Raw genomic sequence first — 16,317 nt, 5'->3', positions numbered from 1 at the left:
GACACAGAGGCAAGGTCCACGCTGCTCATGACTTCAACGCCCTTCGTCCAGCCAAGATGATAAACGTTTTCTGTATTCCCAGACACAAAAAGCAGATATAAACACAGCAGAAAAAAAAACATGACCTCCAAGCCTATAACGCCATGAGATTGTTGATTTTGCCCCAAACGTGGTGCCAGATTCCGTCGCGAGGTCGCTCGCCCTTTGTGGGTCGAGGGAGGGTGTCGTCAGGAGGGCCGTTGGGGGGGGACGAGAGTGTGCGTAGTGACGAAGCGCGGTAGCGATAAGGTAGCCATAGCCGCTCTACCTGCTGCCCCTGCCACGGCTGAAGCCACCACGACCGCCGCCGCCGCCCCTCGAGAAGCCGCCAGAACCGCCGCCGCGGCTGAAACCACCACCACCGCCGCCGCGCGAGAAACCACCACCGCCTCCGCCGCGCGAGAAGCCGCCACCTCCGCCGCGGCCGCCGCCGAACCCACCACGGCCACCACCACCCCTGGGCGCGCCCCTACCACCCCTCATGCCGCCACCACGACCGCCGGCGGGCTTCCTGACCTTGGAGACGGATCCCGGGGGCGGCTTGGGCTTGGGCAGGAAGCGCTCGAGCGGGAGCAGCTTCTCGCTGGCGATGTAGAAGCAGTCGCCGGCCTTGAAGGACGTGGGCTGAATGCCCTCGGACGGCTTGACCGTGAAGTAGACCTGGCCGAGCGGGCCCAGGATCTCGTCCACCTTGCCGACGGCCGTCTTGTTCTCGAGGTAGATGGGCGCGCTGAAGTGCGGGATCTTTGCGTTGATCGACTCGCACACCATCTCGCCCTCGCACGCGTGCATGAACTTGCCCATCTCGACCACGCTCGCCGGCGGGCCGAAGTCGCGCTGCTGGTAGCCGCCGCGGCCGCCTGGGGGGTTGTGGTAATGGTAGTGTGTTAGTTTTTATGTGTCGGCCATTCGTGAGGGCTAGTTGGGCTGCTGGGGGCGCATGTACCTCCTCCTCCTCCACGGCCGAAGCCTCCACCTCCGCGTCCTCGCGGAGCTCCTCTTGACGCCATTTCGAGCGGCCTTTGCGTCTCCTGTCTGTGTTTGTCTTTTCGGGCTTGGCACGATTGCAGTCAAGGCGCTAAAGCGGCTCTGTTCGTGTTGGTTGTGAAACAATTGGTCGTTGAATGGGATGCGGTTTTGCGAATCCACGCAACCGCCGAGCTTGAAATTCTGCCGCGAAGCTCCGACGTGACTTTTTTTTTTAGTCTTTTTTTTTTCTACCGCAGCTCAATTAAGGTCGGACCCGCATCAAAGATTTTCCGCCTTGTTTTGTGCCTGAATCCTTGCCCCACTCTAGACAGCTCCACGACCCTCCGGGGAAACCCCACTCCAGGTCTTGAAGGAGCTATTAGTGTGGTGGGACATCCCCTTCCAGGAAGACAAATACGAAAAGGAAAGTGAAGGAGGAAGAAGAGAAAAATAGGGATACAATAAAGAAAAGAAAGGAAGCAAAAAATAGAAATCGAAAGAAAATGAAGAAAAGGGAACGAAGAACTCATGGCACTAACAGTCTTAACTGTCCAGTTTGTGAGCGGGCGTGCCCCACCTGTAGTGTTAGGGTGGGGACGAGGATAAAGTTGGGAGAAAGGGCCCGTCCGCCGTCACAACCTGGGGCTCGTTCACCTTGAACAACAGTTCAAAACAGATCCAGCTGGCTCACTTTGCCGTGCCGCGACAGGAAAGCCCAAACAGCCCCCAAGAGCCGCTTCGTCTTTGTTGCACCTGCCTTGTGTGGCAGGTGGCAGGTGGGTGGCAGCTTCTCGTTGGTGGGTAGAACCAACCAGGCGGTTGGGTTGGCCCATGGAACAAAGCTGAACCTTTACGACCGGGCGCTCTCTCGACGCCTCGGCTCTACTCTACACACATCATTTCCTCCGTCATGACCTTTTCAGACTTTTGCCTCCTCGAAGTCGAGGACGCACGCGGCATCTGAATCCCTCTCCATCACTCTGGAAATATTTTCTAGTTGAAGCCCGCTTGTACACTCTTGCAGGGCAGGCAGTAGGCGGGCTCTGCCTTATCCAGCCTCTTAACCACCGACTTTCCAGCATTTATGCCCAACCAGTCGCGCCTCACCTTGATTCATCAACATCGCATCGCATATTCTCCCTAACCAGTCTGTGCTTATTGTACTCTCACAAAGTCAAAAATAAGCAAAATTCCCACACCATATCCGACGAGAAGAAAAAAAGCAGCCATGGCAAGCATGTCTCCCGCCCCCGCCGGCGACCAGAACCGCATCGCGCAGCTGTCGCCCGAGCTGCGCATCATGATCTTCCGCGAGGCCGTGCGCCAGGACCGTCCCATCCGCATCGCGCACGACAGCCCGGCGCTCGACGTACTGCTAGTCTGCCGCCTGTTCCGCGGCGAGGCGACCGAGTGGTACTACCGCGAGAACACGTTCGTGGTCGAGGACCCCGTCGCGGCCCTCATCTGGTCGAGCCGCATCGGCCCCTACGCGCGCTTCGTGCGCAGCGTCCAGCTCGAGGTGGACGTCTCCCCGCTGTCCGAGGACGCCTGGGCGGTCCTGGGCGTGCCGCGCGGCGGCCACGACACCCAGTGGAAGGGCGTCGTCGCCAACCTGCCGGCATGGTTCCCGCGCCTCGAGGAGCTGCGCCTCGCCGTCGTGGCCCACCTGCTCAAGCGCGAGGTCGGCCCCGACGCCGAGCCGCGCGTGCACCGCTTCGCCGACGTGGCGCGCGAGCTCATCAGTTACCTGGACGAGGACGAGGACGGGTGCCTCTTTGCCATGGAGCGGGAGTGTCCCAACTTTGCCGCCTTGCGCATCGGCTCGCCGTTCCCGCGGGAGTGGGAGCTCGACTACGTGGACTCGATGACGTTGTGCATCTACGAGACTGACTCGGACGGCGTTCGCTGGTATGAGCTGCACGGGCCTGAACCGACACCATCCGAGACCGAGGAAGAGGAGGAGGAGGAGGAAGAAGAAGAGGAGGAGGAGGAGGAAGAGGAGGAGGAGGAGGAAGAGGGAGGGGATGACGACGACGGCGACGATAACGAAAACGAAAACGGCAATAACGACAATGATGATAACGACGATGATGACGAATGACGATGGCAACAACAACGACCAAGATGATAAAGAGAATGAGGAAGGCAACGAAGACGATTAAGACAACGAAGAGAATGCGGAAGGCGATGGCTATCAAGTGTAGCTCTTGATCGACTTCAGAGACCCATGATGAGCCGGTCATGGCCGTTAGATCTATCTCACCCCACAAAGCTGGGGGTTTATGAGTGATCCAGAGCTGACACTCACCAGCCGATCGACTCTGGGAGTAGCCACACGCGACCTGAGTCTCCCCGGTTGCATCAGCAGAACCACCCAGTCCGGTGGCTAGCGGCGGGGGACACGAAGGAACGCGCAACGGGGGACGCACCGAGCTCATCTGTATAAACCGATTCCTTTCCCATCTTAACTCGTCATGGCAGGCTCATCCAACATACCTACCCGCGAGCTCCGCAATCGGCCTCTGTAGACGGGAAGTCAAGGAAAATAGGACTAGACAGAATCCCAAACCCACTGTTTTACGGCGCGGAAAACGCCGACGTACGTCAATTCAAAAAGCAGCAAGAAAATACATATGAAAACAGCAAAATGCGGCCCATCCAGTGGCCAGTTCGCCCGCATGATAATGGCGCAATGCATGCTCTACGAGTAGTGTACACTATGTATGTGGTTTTTTGTTTCGTCGGGCTGGCTGAGGTAAAGGGGGGGTCGAGTCATGGAATTTACAGAAGCATCCTGCGGGGATCTTCAATGTACTCCTTGATCTTGACGAGGAACTGGACGGCCTCCCTGCCGTCAAGGAGGCGGTGGTCGTAAGTGAGGGCCAGGTACATCATGGGGCGGATCTCGACCTTGCCGTTGACGGCGACGGGGCGCTCCTTGATGGCGTGCAAGCCGAGCACGGCGCTCTGGGGGAGGTTGATGATGGGGGTGCCCATGAGCGAGCCGAAGACGCCGCCGTTGCTGATGGTGAAGGTGCCGCCGGCCATGTCCTCGATGGTGAGCTTGCTGTCACGGGCCTGGGTGGTTATTTGTTAGCAAGGAGGCTTCGTTCGACAAGGAACATATGACTGGAAAACCCACCTTCTTTCCGAGATCGGCAATCGACTTCTCAATGCCGACCAGGTCCATGGCCTCGACGTTGCGGACCACGGGCGTCACCAGGCCCTTCTCAGTGGCGACGGCGACGCTAATGTCGACGTAGTCGCGGTAGACGATGGTGTCGCCGCCGTTGGGGCCCTCGATGGAGGCGTTGACGGCGGGCAGGTCGCGCATGGCCAGCACGGCGGCGCGCGAGAAGGCGCTCATGAAGCCGAGCTTGACGCCCGTCTTCTTGAGCACCTCGTCCTTGTAGAGCTTGCGGAACTCCATGATGGCCGACATGTCCACCTCGTTGAACGTCGTCAGCGACGCCGCCGTGTTCTGCGACTGCTTGAGGCGCTCGGCGATGCGGAGGCGCATGCGGTTCATCTTGACCTGTAGGTGGGATAAGGGGGTTAGATAAGGGGGTTAGACTGTGCGACAGGGGCAGGTCGGGTGCGCGCCCGCTCTCGGGGTCCATACCTTGCGCTCCTCACGGCTCCCGAGCGTCGGGGCGCCAGACGACTCCTTGGCGGCCTCCTTCTTGGGCGGCGGCGCAGGTGCGGACTCCTGCTTCTTGGGAGCCGCCGCCTCCTCCTTGGGCGGCTCCGGTTTTGACTCGGTCTCTGGCTTCTTCTCCTCCGTCTCCTTGGGCGCCTCGGCCTTCTTCCCGGCGCCGCCCTCGGGCGGGGCGCCGTCCGTGTCTAACCTGAGCAGGTCCTGGCCGACCACGACCGTGTCGTCCTCGGCGGCCAGGAACTCCTTGATGGTTCCCGCGGCGGGCGCGGGAACGGTCACGTCGATCTTGTCCGTCTCGATGGTGGCGATCTCCTCGTCTAGCTCGACGTAGTCGCCCACCTGCTTCAGGAACTGTTTGAGCGTGCCCTCCGAGATGGACTCGGCCATCTGCGGCACCTTGACCACCTGGTCGGCGTAGGCGCGCAGCTGCTGGTACAGCGCCGGGAGCGGCACCCGGCGCAGCGGCTGGCGGGCCGGGCTGAGTGGCAGCAGGCGCGCCGCCGTGGCGAGTCTCCGGGACAGCATCGTGTGGAAGGGCGAGATTAGGAGGGAGGGGGGGCAGCTTCTGGAGCTGGGCGGGTCGGGGAGGTGGGTTGGAGTTTATGGCGAGTTGCGCTGTCAAAATGTAATGTTCGAAGAAACGAGGGAAAAAAAACAGGACAGTTCCAAGTCTCAGGTTCCGTCAAACCGACCTGGTCAAACAAACAAGCTTGCAATTGGAGAGGACAGCCGCAGTAGTAGTCCGTGCACAGGTGGTGGAGTCGCTGTTTCCCCACAGCACCACTACGAGACAGCGGGATTTAGCGGAACGCCATTACTACGGCACGGCATTTCTCTCCAGCGTCATCGACCTCAGCTTACGATTTGAGGCCATTCTCAAGTTCCGCTGAGACGAGTCACTTTCAGATTTATGATGCATAGGTAGTGCCAGACGGGAAGTCAATTGCCCAGCTAGGCGGCTTTGGATAACTTGGTGCGTTTAATTAAACAATAACAAAGCGTAGACAATCATATCTCCAGCCAGCCTGTAGGCAATTGTTGAGTGCAACCGCTGATGCTGTAATGATGAATGATGCATGTCAAGCGGCAGAAGGTGCAGGCTGGCTTCTGTGGCGGGCGTCAACTGAGCCACAGACGCTGCCAAAGAACGCAGCCAATTACGGATCACATGACTGCGCAGCGTCCCCCACGGCCAGGCCCACCCAGAATTCCACCCACAACCTTTTTCCATTTTGCGTGCACCAAACTCTGGATTTCCTCGCTTTTTTCTTTTCTTTTTCCAGCGCAAAACGACGACGACACCATCGCCCTCACTAACCACCACAACCCTCAGCAGCAATGGCTCCCACCAAGAAGGGCGAGGCCCCCCGCACCGGCCTGGCTGTCGTAAGTAGACGCTGTCCTGCCGCTGTTCGAATCTGGCGCGATTAGGACGATCCAAGCTGACTTTTCCTCCCTCCCCAGGGCATCAACCGCGGCTTCGTAAGTCCGATGATCTCACCTCGTGGAGGATCTCTGCGCCAGCCCTCGGCCGACGACAGGGCTCGCTGCAGCTGATGGACATCGCACTGACCTTTCGGAACTGTTTTGCACCAAAAAGAAAACCACCCCCAGGGTCATCAAGCCCCGCGTCGGCCGGACCAAGGGCCACCTGAGCAAGCGCACCGCTTTCGTCCGCGAGCTGGTCAAGGAGGTCGCCGGGTATGTTTCTGCGCCCTTGATTTTGAACATGCTGCCGTGGTTCTTTCGCTAACTCTCCGCAGTCTTGCCCCCTACGAGCGCCGTGTTATCGAGCTGCTAAGGAACGGCAAGGACAAGCGTGCCCGCAAGCTCGCCAAGAAGCGGGTAAGTCAACAGCAACAATGCCTGGCGGATGCGACACGGCTGGATCACTAACATTCTCCTCTCTTCCCAGCTCGGCACCTTCGGCCGCGCCAAGGCCAAGGTCGACCAGCTCCAGGGCGTCATCGCCGAGGCCCGCCGCGCTGGTCACTAAGCAGCTCCGGTTGTATTCTTTCCTTTTTCGCCAAAAAAATACCGAGTTGATGGCCCATGACGGAAAAAAAATGGAATCGTGGGAGGAATCAAAAGACGCGGCGTTTGGGCCGCACCACAGGTCCGGCACGGTTTAGGCTAGGATCAATCTGGAATCACCAGCATTTTGGGCATTGACTTTTGATGTTGTACCAATGGGGCGTACCGGCGTGGAAATCAACAGGGTTCTTTTTCCATCAGTACTGTTGTGCCTGCCAAGCCTGATCTGAGGTGTGACTTTTTATATCTTGCATGGTTCTTGCGTCTGTCTGCGTCCATCTGCGCTTTCCAATTTGGTTTGCACAACCAGGTGGGCAACTTCGATTATAGCAAGACGCTAGCTATCACTGGACGAACTCTTTTGTCGGTGCCACGGTGCCAGTGGCATGTGACGGGATGGATCTAATACCGGGTCGGCTATGAAGCGAACAATCTCACGCGGCATTCCACAGCCGAGGCCCCGTCAGCTCAGCGGGTCAGAGGGCAGAAAAACGGCGCATAAAAAGGGCAGTCTTGGCCCCGCGTCTTTTTGACTCGTGGTAGGTGCGTTGGACGGGCGAGAGAAGCAAGATACCCACCTTTCATACACAGTCTTTGGTTTTTCCGTTCCCAGATCTCTTCTGGGTAAGTTCCTGGATGGCAGCTGTTTGGCAACCATGTACCATTTGTCCACCTCCAGGACCAATCTGAGAGAAAGAGTGAGGCAACCCTGATGGACAGCAGCTGCTGTTGCTGCTGCAGGCCGAGCGCGAAAACCCCCCCACCCAATCATCACCGCCCACCCCCGTCCGGCCCGTCCAACCACAACAGCCCGCGCTAGAGTCATTATGTCGGCCGACTTTTGGGCCGGCTACATCAGCGGCGCCGCCGGCATCCTGATCGGCAACCCGCTCGACGTCATCAAGGTGCGCCTGCAGGCCACCACCACCATCACCACCACCGCCACACCACCACTAGCACCGGCGTCACAAACCCCCGCTCGCCCGTGGGCCACCCTCCGCGCGCTGGCGGCCGGCACGGCGGCGCCGGTGCTGGGGTACGGGGCGCTCAACGCGCTGCTATTTGTGTCGTACAACCGCGCCGAGGCGCTCCTCAACGGCGGCGGCGCCAGCAGCACGACCGGGTCGAACCTGTGGACGACGTGGGCGGCCGGCGCCGCGGGCGGGCTGGCCACGTGGGCCGTCAGCACGCCGACGGAGCTGGTCAAGTGCCGCGCGCAGCTGGCGCAGCCGTCGTCGTCGTCGTCGTCGAGCAGCAGCAGTTGGGCAGTCGCGAGGCACGTCTGGCGCCGCGAGGGCGGCGTGCGCGGCTTCTACCTCGGCGGGGCCGTGACGGCGCTGCGGGACGGCGTCGGGTACGGCTTCTACTTTTGGTCGTACGAGCTGTGCTCGCGCTGGATGCGGCGCTGGGACGGGGACGGCGGGGGCGGTAGAGGTGGTGGTGGTGGTGGTGGGGAGGCGGCGCGCGTGCTGCTGTGCGGCAGCGTGGCGGGAGTCGTGACGTGGGCCAGCATCTTCCCGCTCGACACCATCAAGACGCGCGTGCAGGCGCAACAGGTCGGCGCGCTGGGGGCGGCGGTAGCAGCGGCGTCAGAGGGGAGCCCGCTCCTGCCGTCGGCTTCGGACGCGCCAGACCGCAGCCGCCGGCTGGGCGCCGTCGAGGTGGCGCGGGAGGCATACCGCGAGGGAGGGGTTCGCGTCTTCTTCCGGGGCCTGACGGTGTGCAGCGTCCGCGCCTTCGTCGTCAACGCCGCCCAGTGGGCCGTCTATGAGTGGATCATGCGCGAAATGGGCCAGGGCCGGGAGTTGCGGGCTTCGGCGAGCGCCGAGGCCATGGAGGCGGCGGCATAGGTCAGCGAAACAGAAAAATGTTGGAGCATAGCATTTAGACTAGGTATGTCACTGCCATGTGGCACAGACGCACACACATAGACACGAGACAAATGCGGGATAGACGGGGACGAGTCAGCTAGAGCTAGTAATGAGTGGAGTTGAGCACCTATAGTCGCCTGTTTTTCGACCGTGCTATTACAGACATTAAAGAAGGGGGGGTATCGTATTCCGGCATCCTCGTACGTTCATTCAACTGGGTCCTGTTTGCCTCACTCAGTCGTCTGGGAACGACTCCCTAACGTTGGACTCAAACGTGCACGTGTCTCTGTTGAACCGCCTGAAAAACTTGCCCGCGGCGCGCATCAGATTGGCGGGTACGTCTTCGGGGTCGGTTATGAGATCGATGTTGGCCTCGGCCACGATTATCCTGTCCACGTCACACCTCCTGGCGAAATGGGGTTAGCAAAGTCAGAGAGCTAGCAGCGCGTGTACACCAAACGCTCAGTTGTATGCTTACAGGCAGGTGTAATAGACAGGAGGTATCCACAGATCATCGTCCGTCGGCGCCCGGTCAGCAACGTTCTGGAAATTGCTTTCGGCGCTATCGGCATTCCAGCCCGTGATAATGCCTTGGATGTGGAAGCGCTTGTGTATAAAGACCTGGCCGACGTGGTAGCGCACGCGGTGCTGCGTCACCCACGTGTCGCGACGCTGCACAACGAGGGGGCGCTCGTCCACCTTCTGCTCCATCTGGAGCGCAAGGTGCACGTCCTCCCAGCCGGACCGCTGCGAGCCCCGGAGGTTGTGGATCATGAGGAAGTTGTCGTAGAGAGGGGCCAGGTACTTGCGCAGCAGCCAGGCGTCCTCGGAAAAGTACCTGCGGAAGCGGTTCAGGAAATGCTCCAGGTTGTTGTCCCACAGTCGCTGCGCCGTCGGCGTCAACAGGAGGCTAACCCAGAGCACGGCGTACAGCATCGACTCCATGTTGGGCGAGTTGTCGGCGCCATGGGAGCCGCTGTTGGGCGGATCGTCGCGCGCTTGTTGTAGCCGCACGCACGACACCTGAATGTTGTGTGCCGCGCGGACGATCAGGACCGAGCTTGGTGAGGCTTTCAGGAAGACCTCGCGGCGGCCGGGCTCGTGCCAACCGCTGCTGTACTCCTCGAGCCGCATGCGTAGCTCCTCGATGTGGATCTCGTGGTCGGCCCCATATGGGTCGAGGTACATCATGTCGGGCTCGTGCCGCGGCGGGTCTTGGGGGCGCACTCCATCCAGCGTCTCGCCCGAGGGCGCAAAGACGCCGACGTGAACGTGGGCCGGGAAGGAACAGCAGGCGGCGCGCATGCCGACCCTCTCGGCCAGGCTCGCGTAGATGGCGCTAGACACCAGCGGCAGAGACGGATGGTTCTTGTCGCGCAGCGCGTGGCCTAGCAGGCAGTTCTGGATATTGCGGTAGTTGGTGTCGGGGTTGTCCATGCCAGTGAGGTTCTCGGACCTAACCCATTGGAGCAGCAACAGCGCCTTGCGACGCGTGCTCAGGCCCTCGAAGCCGGGGTGGGCGGCCAGGAAGTCGCGGGCGAGGCTGTCGAGGAGCGCCTCGGTGTCGTCTATGTCTCCACTGTGCTCGCGCAGCGTAAACATATCGAAGGCGGCGAGGGCGCGGTCCAAGCGTGGCGGGCCGGCGTGTGGCGACTGGAACTTGGCCCACTCCTTGATGGCGACGCCGCGGTGGATGCTTTCCAGAGCAGCGCCGGCGTAGTATCTCCTAGCCAGCACATCTTCGGCATCGTCGGGCGTCCTGCACTGCTCCAGGAGGATGTCCTTGGCGTCGTATTCCAGCAGGCAGATCTGCCCAAACTTGTCCACCCGGCCCAGCTTGGTGGCCAGAATGTCGTCCAGCAGGCGCAGCACGCGCGCGTTCTGGCCGCGACGCAGCATCCACAGCCGCTTCCAATCTACGACGGGCGCGGGGAGGGCCAGCTTCAGCGGGAAGTCATGTCGGGGGTCCCAGTGCCTGAAGCTGGTGCGACAGTGGTGTTTCCAGAGCAGGGGCTCGTTGGCCAGCCGTGAGTGCCTTCGCGAGATGAGCTGGAAGCTAGAGAGGTTCTCTTCAGGCGACACGTAGTATAGAATCCGAACCATGATCTCGTCGGGCACAGCGCAGTGCAGGCTGGGACCCCTGGCTGCACCCGAGGTCTGGCGCCGTGGCCGCCGAACAGGCGCGCGCGACACCTCCATCGCTACCTTGGGTGCTAGGTTAGGCGCAGGCAGACAAGGCGCTGGCGAGCGAACAGACTCTGAACAATTAGCACCTCCCGATCAGGTGGCAGGTGGTAGGTAGAACTTGGAAGGCAGGAGGGCTTCCATGCATGCACTCAAAGTGTGTGCCAGGATCGTCGCATCTTGGCTGCACCTGCCTTGCGATTGCGACGGAATCGCTCCTCTTTTTATGTCTGCGCGGCATGCAGAAGAGCGCAATTTAGCAGTGCTGTGACCCACTGGGCCGTGCTGGGCTAATCCCCTTTTCCGCGTGCCGGCCGGATCCCTGGAGCAATGATCATCATCGAGGCCTTCCTAGTCGGACCCACCGCGTTTTCGTGCGTACCGGATACTTCCGAGCTGGAGGGGCTGGGTGGCTGGGCCAAGTACCGGCTACAAGTCGAGTGGCGCGGGCGGTCAATGGCAGCAAATAAACACGCTGCAGCCGTTTTGGCGGGGTAGCTGGAGATCTCGATAGCGAACAGCCCAAGCGAACAGCCCACCATTTACGGATGCACAGCACAGCAGAACCGTAGCCTGCCATTGAGTCACCGCCTGCTGGGCTCGGATCCATATATCAAAGCCTGGCCGACACCCGTCTCTTTTTCATTGGGACTCTGTAAGACTTCCTCCCGTCTTGGGCCTCCACGACGTCAACCGCCCGTCTGCCAACCACACGCGCCCACCATGGAGCCAGCCAAGGAGGCCATCGACGCCCTCGCTGAGGGCGTCAAGAAGGTCGTCGTTGGCGCCGGCCAGCCCAAGGAGGGCAAGAAGGGTGCCGCCAAGAAGGAGAAGAAGGGCGCCGCTGCTGCCGCCGCCGACGCCGGCCCTCTCGAGCTCAACCCCCCGCCGTCGTTCCTGCAGGACCGCGTCGAGCTCTTCGACCGCCTGAAGAAGGAGTATGATGCCGAGGTCGCCCAGAAGCCGCGCGACCCCATTACCATCACCATGCCCGACGGCAGCGTCAAGCCGGGCGTCGCTTGGCAGACTACCCCTGCCGATATCGCCAAGGGCATCTCCACCAGCCTCTTCAAGCGCACCGTGGTCGCGAGGTTGGATGGCGACAAGGAGCAGCTGTGGGACCTGGAGCGTCCACTCGAAAGGAGCTGCAAGCTGGAGCTGCTCGATTTCACCGACCCCCAGGGCAAGTTTGTCTTCTGGCACTCCAGCGCACACATCCTTGGCGAGGCCACCGAGCGCCGTTTCGGCTGCAGCCTGTGTATCGGCCCCCCGGTCGACAATGGCTTCTACTACGAGATGGCGCTGCCCGATGGAGGTGCTGTCCAGGCCACCGACTGGAAGCCCCTCGAGACCATCGTGTCCAAGATCGTCAAGGAGAAGCAAAAGTTCGAGCGCCTTGTGCTGAGCAAGGAGGACCTGCTGGAGATGTTCAAGTACAACAAGTACAAGCAGCATATCATCAAGGACAAGATCGCCGATGGCACCAAAACCACCGTGTATCGCAACGGTCCCCTTATCGACCTCTGCAGGGGGCCCCACGTCCCCGACACAGGCAGGATCGAGGCCTTCGCTATTATGAAGAACTCTGCCAGCTACTTTCTTGGCGACAAGGACAACGACTCGCTTCAGCGCATCTACGGTGTCAGCTTCCCCACCAAAAAGGAGCTCACCGAGTACAAGAAGTTCTTGGAAGAGGCTGCCAAGCGTGATCACCGCCTGATTGGCAAGCAGCAGGAGCTCTTTTTCTTCCACGACTACAGCCCCGGCTCCGCCATGTGGCTGCCCCACGGAACCAGGATCTACAACACCCTGCTGGCATTTATCCGCGATATCTACTGGGACAAGAACTACGAGGAGGTCATCACCCCCAACATCTACAACGCCGACCTGTGGAAGCAGTCGGGCCATTGGGAGTTCTACAAGGACGACATGTTCGTTATCCAACAGGATAAGGAGACCTTTGGCCTCAAGCCCATGAATTGCCCCGGACACGCCCTCATGTTTGCCCACCGCGAGCGCTCGCACCGTGAGCTGCCGTGGCGCGTTGCCGACTTTGGTGTCCTCCACCGCAACGAGGCCTCGGGTGCGCTCTCGGGCCTGACACGAGTGCGCCGCTTCCAACAAGACGACTCCCACATCTTCTGCCGTGAGGACCAGATCAAGGACGAGATTCTCGACCTGTTCGACTTCCTGAGGAAAATGTACAGCGTCATGGGTCTCACTTTCAAGTTACGCCTATCCACCCGCCCCGAAAAGTACATGGGCGCCCTGGATACCTGGAACAAGGCCGAGGATTCCCTCCGCGAGGCGCTCGACATTTTCTCTACATCCGAGGGCGGCGTCCCTTGGGAGCTGAACGAGGGCGACGGTGCCTTCTACGGACCGGTGAGTCTCGGCCGCTAACAATAGTTAAACGGAACAGCTGGCTAACAAACAGGTAGAAAATCGACATTGCTATCATGGACTGTCTCAACCGCGAGTGGCAATGCGCCACGATCCAGCTCGACTTTGTGCAGCCTCAGAACTTTGGCCTGGAGTACATGGCAGGCGAGGACACGGCCGAGACCAAGGCCAAGGCTGAGGAAGCCAAGTCGACCGCGCCACAGGCGCCCAAGGTCAAGGTCAAGGACCCTCAGGCCGTTATCGACTCGTCCAACGCAGCGGCCAAGGCAGGAGAGGCGGCTGCTGCCGGTGCCGAAGGCGAGAGTAAGAAGGAGAAGGTCATCAAGAAGCTCACTCCAGGCTGCGCACGCCCCGTCATGATCCATCGTGCCATGGCCGGATCCATCGAGCGGTTCACGGGTATCTTGTGCGAGCACTTTGCCGGAAAGTGGCCAATGTGGCTGTCTCCCCGCCAGATTCTCGTGGTGCCCGTCGGCAAGGGTTTCTACGACTACGCCGAGGAGGTCAGGGGCATCTTCAAGAAGGCCAAGATGCACATTGATGTCGACACTTCTGGAAACGTGAGAACCCCGAGAACCCCTCTTTGCGCCAAGAAGCCGCCCCTTTGCGTCTTGACCTCAACTGACAAGGTTTGGCCTGTATAGACGCTGCAGAAGAAGATTCGCACGGGACAGCTAGCGCAGTACAACTTCATTTTCGGTAAGTCTCCTTGTGTCTATGGTAGCATCCGGATATGGAGATCGCAGTGCTAATCAAGTTATGTTGCAGTCGTGGGAGCCGAGGAGATGAACGGTAGACAAGTCAACGTCCGCAACCGCGACGATCCGGCTACCCAAGACCGTGGCCAGCCCATAGCGCTAGACGAGGCCATCGAGAAGCTCACCAAGCTGAGGGACGAGAGGGGGACCTACAACCCATTCCCTGCACCCGCCAAGCCGGAAGCGACGAAGCCTACCGCCTCCTGAGTGTATACGTAACTTCGTGCTGTGATGGCTGGGTGTGACAAGAGGTGCCTAGAAAAGACGGAGAACAAAATATAGAAACAAGAAATGTCGTCAAATCCACAGATGAATCGGGAGCCTTATTAAGTAGAAAGTGACATTAAATCATGATTGGTTGTTTACTGTAGTTTACACAAACAACCCTTGTTTGTCGTTTGTTTGTGATGGTTGGAAAGGCGGCATCCACTTCTCGTCGCCCGCAAAGTCACAAATGCGCACAGTATCGAAGACAATGAATCAGAAAAAGAAACCCAGGACGAAGCTCCTATTATGTGCTCTAAACCCCCTAGCCCCCAGAGGGCACTTTAGTTCCAATAACCAGAGAGGTCGTGTCGGGGAAACTTTGGTATTCTGGTCGCTGATTGCTCAAAGTCACGTAGCTAGGGAAAGGGGAGAAAGAGGGACAAGTTGGGACGACGGCGGCATGACGACCAGCAAACACCAAGCTCAAAACATGACACGAAAAAGATGAGAAAAAAAGGCGATAGCTTTCCCCAGAGGGTGGGGTACACACAAACCAGCCATATCCGCCACTTAGGGCTTGGGGATGTGGATGGTCTTGCTCGTCATGAGGCAGCCGTGCACGACAAAGATTGCGACGACGGGGTGGAACTCGAAGGCGGTGCCGGCGAGCCAGACGCCGCCGGGGATGGCGGCGTGGACGGCGCCGGCGCGGACCCAGTAGGCCATGAGGGCGTCGAGGCCGAGGCTGGTGGGGATGGGGGTGCCCTCGAAGTAGGCGGCCTTGCCGGTGCCGTCCTTTGGTATCTCAGCCGCCGTCACGTTGAAGCGGGCCAGGCGCGTCAGGCCGCAGAGGACGAAGAAGGCGAGGGCGAGGTGGTCGAGCGGCGTGCGCATGCCGATGGCGAAGGCGACGACGGCGGGGGCGACGCCAAAGGTGATCTGTCAGGGGGGGTGAAAGGGGGCGGCAACATGTCAGCGGCCATCGCCTTGTTGTCATGTCAAAAAGATGCGGAGGCAAAACATACCAGGTCGGCGAGCGAGTCGAGCTCCTGCCCCATCATGCTGCTCTTCTTGCGCCAGCGCGCGACCTTGCCGTCCATAAAGTCGAAGAAGAGCCCGAAAGGCAGGAAGCCGAGGGCGGCGTAGATGTTTGCGTGCTCGGCCGGGTCGCCGAGGCAGTAGCGCATCGACGAGAAGATGGACAGCACGCCGCACAGCCCGTTGAGCTCCGTGATCAGGTCCGCCAGGTGCATGGCCCGTACGAGCGAGAAGCGCGGGGTGCCGCCGGGGGAAGACGACGACGACGTCAGGAGCGCCTTTTGTTTGTCTTGGCCTGGGGGTTGTGAGAGGAGTGTTTTTGTTAGCTAACGGTAGTAGGCTTGAGGCTAAAATGACGGGGTTTGTTTGCCCCCGGGCAACAGATCAAGCCATACCTGTCGGGTCGCTAGAGGCATCCCGAGAGCCGCCGCCGCCGTTGGCGCTTGTCCTCTTCGACATGGTGGGTAGGTGGGCGGGGGAGAAGGGCCTTGTCTGTGCTTCGGGGGTATGGTTGAAAGTTGGAGCCAAGACAGGTTGCTGGTGATTTAAACAGCCAAAGATGGAGAAGAGAAAAGCAAGACCAGGTAGGGTAGCAGGGCGACAACGGTGGTGATGACGACGGGGGTGGTGTGGTGGTGTCGGCGGTGTTGCTGCGTGGGCTTTGTTGCTTCTTTATTTGGTGGATTTAATCTGCTGAGCGTCGGGTCGCCACGGCGTGGTCGCAGGCGGTCAAGCGGAGTCGAAGCTTTTCGCATCACAAGCAGGGAACCGACAGGGGTCCCAGGCCTGATGCCGTCATGACCCCTTCCCTAGTACGACCGTCTAGACCCAACAGAGGCTAGCGCTACAATACACGTGACGCTCTGGGTTGTTTGGCGGGGTCGATCCATCCAGCTGGAGCCTAGAATGGTGTGCTTGACTGCCGTCCAAGCTGGGAGCCTCCAATAACGTGGGGGTGGCATTTGGAGAGGATTTGGAGAGCTGCATGCTGCATACGGTATTCAGCAACAACTGAGCATGGGATGGGTGGGCGTTTACCATTCGTTGAAAACTACCTATATTTCCAAGATACGACCGGAAGTGAACCACAAGCAAAACGACAAAGCCATCTTTTACGGCAGAATCTAAAGCCATGCGAATCGTCTCGTCTAAAAGC

General features: G+C 59.9%; 8 protein-coding genes across 8 annotated transcripts; 4 read left to right on the top strand and 4 right to left on the bottom strand.

Annotated features, from left to right (window-relative positions):
* Positions 1–24: 24 nt before the first annotated feature.
* Positions 25–1,227, bottom strand: GGTG_05210 (H/ACA ribonucleoprotein complex subunit 1). Its single transcript, XM_009223009.1, has 2 exons — positions 986–1,227; positions 25–899 (listed from the first exon to the last, which is right to left on the bottom strand). The coding sequence occupies exons 1-2, from the start codon at positions 1,047–1,049 to the stop codon at positions 304–306; spliced, it is 660 nt and encodes a 219-aa protein (XP_009221273.1). The 5' UTR covers positions 1,050–1,227; the 3' UTR covers positions 25–303.
* A 412-nt stretch (positions 1,228–1,639) lies between these two features.
* GGTG_05209 (hypothetical protein) lies at positions 1,640–3,652 on the top strand. Its single transcript, XM_009223008.1, has one exon. It carries the CDS (start codon positions 2,237–2,239, stop codon positions 3,107–3,109), a length of 873 nt encoding a protein of 290 aa, XP_009221272.1. The 5' UTR covers positions 1,640–2,236; the 3' UTR covers positions 3,110–3,652.
* Positions 2,985–5,354, bottom strand: GGTG_05208 (dihydrolipoyllysine-residue succinyltransferase). The gene is made up of 3 exons (XM_009223007.1): positions 4,631–5,354; positions 4,151–4,543; positions 2,985–4,086 (listed from the first exon to the last, which is right to left on the bottom strand). Exons 1-3 carry the CDS (start codon positions 5,189–5,191, stop codon positions 3,790–3,792), a joined length of 1,251 nt encoding a protein of 416 aa, XP_009221271.1. The 5' UTR covers positions 5,192–5,354; the 3' UTR covers positions 2,985–3,789.
* A 650-nt stretch (positions 5,355–6,004) lies between these two features.
* On the top strand, positions 6,005–6,662 carry GGTG_05207 (60S ribosomal protein L36; the record flags this gene model as incomplete). Its single annotated transcript, XM_009223006.1, has 5 exons — positions 6,005–6,052; positions 6,131–6,148; positions 6,267–6,367; positions 6,430–6,511; positions 6,582–6,662. 5 exons carry the CDS (start codon positions 6,005–6,007, stop codon positions 6,660–6,662), a joined length of 330 nt encoding a protein of 109 aa, XP_009221270.1.
* An 865-nt stretch (positions 6,663–7,527) lies between these two features.
* Positions 7,528–8,550, top strand: GGTG_05206 (hypothetical protein; the record flags this gene model as incomplete). Its single annotated transcript, XM_009223005.1, has 1 exon — positions 7,528–8,550. The coding sequence occupies one exon, from the start codon at positions 7,528–7,530 to the stop codon at positions 8,548–8,550; it is 1,023 nt and encodes a 340-aa protein (XP_009221269.1).
* Positions 8,530–11,023, bottom strand: GGTG_05205 (F-box domain-containing protein). The gene is made up of 2 exons (XM_009223004.1): positions 9,050–11,023; positions 8,530–8,977 (listed from the first exon to the last, which is right to left on the bottom strand). Exons 1-2 carry the CDS (start codon positions 10,768–10,770, stop codon positions 8,806–8,808), a joined length of 1,893 nt encoding a protein of 630 aa, XP_009221268.1. The 5' UTR covers positions 10,771–11,023; the 3' UTR covers positions 8,530–8,805.
* Positions 11,024–11,244: 221 nt separating this feature from the next.
* On the top strand, positions 11,245–14,313 carry GGTG_05204 (threonyl-tRNA synthetase). The gene is made up of 4 exons (XM_009223003.1): positions 11,245–13,140; positions 13,197–13,718; positions 13,803–13,857; positions 13,927–14,313. The coding sequence occupies exons 1-4, from the start codon at positions 11,479–11,481 to the stop codon at positions 14,121–14,123; spliced, it is 2,436 nt and encodes an 811-aa protein (XP_009221267.1). The 5' UTR covers positions 11,245–11,478; the 3' UTR covers positions 14,124–14,313.
* Positions 14,178–15,907, bottom strand: GGTG_05203 (CDP-diacylglycerol-serine O-phosphatidyltransferase). Its single transcript, XM_009223002.1, has 3 exons — positions 15,557–15,907; positions 15,149–15,456; positions 14,178–15,062 (listed from the first exon to the last, which is right to left on the bottom strand). Exons 1-3 carry the CDS (start codon positions 15,618–15,620, stop codon positions 14,694–14,696), a joined length of 741 nt encoding a protein of 246 aa, XP_009221266.1. The 5' UTR covers positions 15,621–15,907; the 3' UTR covers positions 14,178–14,693.
* Positions 15,908–16,317: the final 410 nt, after the last annotated feature.

This window comes from Gaeumannomyces tritici (assembly GCF_000145635.1).
Source record: "Gaeumannomyces tritici R3-111a-1 unplaced genomic scaffold supercont2.3, whole genome shotgun sequence".
Lineage (NCBI taxonomy): Eukaryota > Fungi > Ascomycota > Sordariomycetes > Magnaporthales > Magnaporthaceae > Gaeumannomyces > Gaeumannomyces tritici.
This window is presented reverse-complemented; position numbering and strand designations above follow the sequence as displayed.